We start from the raw sequence: 5,594 nt of genomic DNA on the forward strand, positions 1-5,594 counted from the left end.
CCACGGCACTTCAGTATCAGCCAAAATTACTTGTAGGTATGGCGCATACTGTCTACAACTGCGTATTTCAGAAATATTGAGTTCTTTTTCTGCTTGGGCCCAGGAAGGCTGAGTCCAACAACTTGCTAAATCGATTGCCATCATTAAATTTAGCCATCTAATCTCAAGTTGATGCCTCCATGAGACTAGTCATCGCCTAAATCATTTGCCAAATTTATGGTGAAACTCAAAAACATTGTCACTTGTGACAATCCAAATTTGCAAGGACATCATCACCGTCTCTCCCCACAACCCACAACGGCCGATAACCGAGTGACGAGCAAATGACCAATGACAAGTGACAGCAATGATGACTAGTAATGAGCAGATCATCAATTTGTGAATGTATATGATGTTGTTGATGGAAATTTTTTTATTAATTTATGTACTTGATGGGTGATATTAAAAAATTGTGTCTAGTTATTATTTTATGTATTTGATTATTGACATTGTGTATATATGTATTTAATTATTTTATATATTTAATTATTAATTTGTGTATTTGATTATTACTTTTGTATGTGCATATATTCAATTATTCATTTATGTATTTAATTATTAAATTATAGATAAAGTAAAATAATAAATAAATATAATTAAAAATTATAGATAAAATATAATAAATAGAATTGAAGTTTATTAATAAATAAATGAAATAGAAAGTCAAATAAAAAGGAGAATATGAAATATTATTGGAGCATATACAAATTTTAAGATAAAATTAAAATAGAGAATGAATTGTTTATAATATAATAAAAAATTAAATAGAGAAGATTGTTAAAGTCATTCTTAGACATTTAAAAAGAATGTTAATTTTCATGATTGAAACAACAAGAATAATTAACAATTGATTAAAAGATTTGCCAAAGTTAAAACCATTAAAAGGACTTGTTCTGCTAGTAACATGGCCAACATAAGTTGAAGAAGTTCTCCTCTCTTAATAATTAAAAGAGCATTGCATTGTTGTTCTCCTCTCTTAATAATTAAAAGAGCATTGCATTGTTGCCCACATGGGCAGCCTAGTTGGTCAAGAAAGGGGCACAAAATATCTTTCGTGATAAATTTTAGACCAAGATCAAGGATCGAGTCTCGCAAGCGGTGTGGGGATATCTCTCTCTAAAGTGAGGGGGGCTTCTTGTGCACGGTGAGCTCGGGTCTAGCCACTGCGTCTGACTGAATCACCACGATTAATCTTCTCCTATGTTCTGTTGGGCCAAGTATAAGGGACACTCGAGATGAGCGATTTCACGTTCAAAGCATTGCATCGTTGATTAAAAAGCAGCCTACATTTGACTGCACTCTCGAGTTGGTGTCATGTCAATCACCAAATTATACATATAGTATAAAGTTTGAACGAGACTGAAGCCATAAAGTTTGAACGAGACAGAAGCCACCACTCTCCCACTCATGTCTTCCCCTTTTTAACCCTCCCTCAATGCATTTGACTTTTAAAAATATATATATATATATTTTTTGTTGTGTTTAACTATTTCTTTCCAAACTATTGCTTTTAGAAATCATATTTCAATCTTGGATTATTTCTTTCTTTCTAATTCGGGTTGAGTCAACCATATCTAGTTGGTCTCGGTTTAGACTTTTGTCTCAATTTTTGAATCTATTAACTCAAATGAAAGTCAAACTAACTAATTTCGCAAACTCTATATAAAAATTTTATAAATCTTGTAGCTTAACTTGTAGGTCGATAGCAACTTTTTAAAATTCTTCTATTTTGTAAGTGAAAGAGTGCATAACATAAAAAGGTATTTGTATATCGTATGATATAATAAATAAATATATATTTTTTAATCAAGCTAAAATATTCAATCTAAACTCAATGTAAATATCACTACTCATCTAATAATCAACCTTCACAAGATAAAATAATATTGAAAAACGAACGTTATTTCATTTTCAACTTAACAAATTCTATACCATAAACATAAAGGCTACCCCATCCCCAAGCCAAGTCAACCATCCAAACTTTAAAGATTGTAGTTGGCAAAATGAAAACTTCCACTAGACATGGGCAAAAATGCCCCCCCACCCCCACTAAGCCACCTTGAATGATAATCAATATATGAAAAAAAGACAAAGAAAGCCAAAGTGACCAATATCAATATATTTTGATATACCAAACAAGGGCATCATTTTGAATGGTAAAAGTAGATAAGGTGGGTTGTGGCATAATTTTTAAGTAAAAAATGGGTACATATTTTGTAATACCTCTAGAACTCAAGGTCAAGTTTAAGAAGATATTTTAGAAAAGTTAGTATATATATCAAGAATAGTAAGGAAGAAATTAACACCAATTAGATACCTTTTGCGTTGAATGTGAATAAAAAATTCTTTGATTAAGCGCTTTTGAGGTAGAGTAACTCAATGATAGGTGACTCTTGAAAAATTTGCGTAGATTTATCAGGGTAAGTTGATCCGGTTCCTCTTATCGTTCGATGCGAGATATTACACATTTTGATATAGCAAGACTCAACAATCTTAGGGTTTGTTTCATTGGTCATCTTTTTTTTTTATTCCAACTCTTGAGGTGTTTCATTGATCAACTTTTTCATGAAAAAATATTTTTCAATTTGTGGTCACGTAATATTATTTTTTCACTTTTGTTGGAATTGATTTTCTCATGAGGGTAGATGCAATTTTCTATAAAAATGGAAAAAAACCCCACCATGGACGAGTAGTGAGCAACGGCCCACCCATCGACAGTTGTGACTGAACGGTGAGTAGTGAGCAATGGCCATGACCATCGACGAGTCATCCAGCATGGGAGAGCAATGACAATAGTTGTGACCATAGTGGCAACGACAACCATCGGCCATGGGCGAGTAGTGATGGCGGCTGTGGGCATAGTGACGAGGACGATTGTGGCAAATTTCTCATGGGTGTATGTATATTTGATTTATTTTTTAAATATTTTATGTATGTATATTTGATATATTTTTTAAATATGTATATATTTGATTATTTTATATAGTTAATTATTGTTTATATATTTGATTATTGATTATTTACATGTGTATATATAATTATTTTTTATAAAAAATAAGGATAATTAAAAATAAAAAATTAAAAAAATATAATAATTTTTAGATAAAAAATTAAATCAATTAAACACGTTCAATTAATATTTTTTTCTAAAATTTAATTTTAAATAATTTAATTATCCAAAAAATATATATATTTTTTATATAAACTATATGCCAATCAAGCGCACCTTTAATAATTTTCATCTGCTCACTCAAAAAAATGCGTTGCAAGGGACTGATCACTCCACCCAACCTTCATGTCGTACGCATTGTCACATACATAGATTAAAAATATCTTGATATGAGTAATATATTTTATAGTTTTTTTAAACAATAATAAAGTAAAAAATAATCTATTTTTTTTTAGAATAATATTATATATGATAATCTTCGATCTATGTGACATGTCCATCACTAACCCACTTTTCTAGAAATTTTATGATTTTATATTTTTTATTGGATTTTTAAATTATTTTTAGTTTTATAAAAAGAATAATTATTAAAATATTAAAATAACTAATAATAAATTATTAATTTAATTAATAACAATTATTAATAATTTATTAAAATAAATCTAAAATACCACATGAACATGGCACAAAGATTGGAAATTGTCTACCGTATAGGTATACAGAATCACTCTTTGTTTTAACGGTTAAATTCTATTATTGAGGCAATATCCAAGGTATATTCAATAGAGATAATGACGGAATAGGTGCCTCGGTGGCCCTTTGTCATGACATGAATGGCTTCACGTGCCAAAAAGGGGTACGAACAAGCCACGAAAGAAAGCTACCTTTAAGATTATAAAAAGGAATGGGTAGAGCCCACCAACATATAAATACATTTTTATTAAGAATTAATGTCCGAAAGCGCCGTAACAGAACCCACCCTTGCAAATTGGAATTCACTCATTGATTAATGTTGTTGAAAGGCGCCCGCCGGACCCAGTTGCCGGAGGCCGCGGAGATAAGGGATCAGATCGGCTTTGTTTGGGTGGTTCTCCTTCACCGTCGGGATCTCCAAGAAATCCTGCATCCACTTGGCCAGACACGGGAATTTCTCCGAATCGAACACTTTGATGCCGCCAACTTCTTCGATCACCTCCAGCCAGACGGAGATGTAGCCCAGCGCAATGTCCACCAGCCCGATGCTCTCTCCCCCGAAGAACTTGCTCTTCTTCTTCGCCAGCTGCTCTTCCAGCGTCGCCAGCGCCGCTTCTGCTCCTTTTGCTCCGGCTGCTTGCTCCTCTCCCCCCAGGAACAGCACTTTCCTTACGTGGTCAGTAAACTGCACGGCCCCGCCCAAACCGAGACGTGAATAACCAATTTTTACATCCAATTTTCCTATTTTCTTAGATTGGGTTAGTTAAAATGAGAAGATCAAATTATATAAGATAAGTTTAAAATATTTTTCGAATACTGAAAAATAATTAAAAAAATTTATTAATTTTTTTAAAATACACAAATATTATTTTATATATATTTATATTAAAGGAAGGAAAAGTGATAAATATATTTAAAAAAAATTGAGCTAAGAAGTTTCAGCTCAGTCTTGTGGCTAATAGATCTTGAGAGAACTAATTAAGGTACCTTTTCTTCAACGAAGTTGGTCCAGAAAAGGGCCATGGCTCTCTGGTAAGGGTCATCCGGCAAAACGGGGCTGGACTTGGAGATGCTGTCGAGGTACTGGACGATGACGAGCGACTCGGCCAGGGGCTTTCCATTGTGGATGAGAACTGGAACCTTTTTGTGAACCGGGTTGGATTGGAGAAGAAGAGGGCTCTTGTTGCCCAGGTCTTCTTCAACGTACTCGTACTCTATGCCCTTCATTTTCAGGACCCATATGACCCGGTGAGCAAACGGGCTGAACCAGGTCGCCAAGAGCTTCATTTCTTCGCCCTTCTCTGCCATTAATGAATGATCTGTGATTTTGATGGAAAGAAATGTGCCTCTGCTCTCTTTGTTATATAGAGAGAGATATTTGAGAGCCTGAGCCTGAGCCTGTGCCTATGCCTTTGTGGTGGAGGAAGAAGATGCCGTCGCTTTCATTAGTTTGCACGCAAGTCAACTATGAATTATTGTGGATTCAAACTCCAAAATGGATATATATTATATTATATTATAATCATCGTTTCCTAAGGGGTTTTCTATCTTAATGGCACACGATACAGGCAGCTCAATTAATATTGTTGGTTCAACACTTAAATAGCATTAAATACATTATTATTGTTAAGTACGTACAATTAATTAAGGAATATTTAATGTACTTAATTTTTAATATTTAAATCTTCTTATTAGATGATAAAATATGTTAAAATATAATTAATTTATTATCAATCAATAAAAATATTAAGATGCAAAAAACACGCACATTAGGTACATGCTAATAAAATTCTTGTTAAATTATGTATATTTAATATTCAAATAATTTTATTATCAATTAAATTATTAAAAATACAATATATTTATTATCAATAAAAAATATTTAAATATTAAAAATAAGATATTATAAATG

The 5,594-nt window shown here is 32.4% G+C and overlaps 1 protein-coding gene across 1 annotated transcript; it reads right to left on the reverse strand.

The window, feature by feature from the left end:
• Positions 1-3,861: 3,861 nt before the first annotated feature.
• Positions 3,862-5,052, reverse strand: LOC127801976 (probable glutathione S-transferase). Its single transcript, XM_052337567.1, has 2 exons — positions 4,670-5,052; positions 3,862-4,367 (listed from the first exon to the last, which is right to left on the reverse strand). The coding sequence occupies exons 1-2, from the start codon at positions 4,988-4,990 to the stop codon at positions 3,996-3,998; spliced, it is 693 nt and encodes a 230-aa protein (XP_052193527.1). The 5' UTR covers positions 4,991-5,052; the 3' UTR covers positions 3,862-3,995.
• Between the last annotated feature and the right edge of the window lie 542 nt (positions 5,053-5,594).

This window comes from Diospyros lotus, chromosome 1 (genome assembly GCF_014633365.1).
Source record: "Diospyros lotus cultivar Yz01 chromosome 1, ASM1463336v1, whole genome shotgun sequence".
Taxonomy (NCBI): domain Eukaryota; kingdom Viridiplantae; phylum Streptophyta; class Magnoliopsida; order Ericales; family Ebenaceae; genus Diospyros; species Diospyros lotus.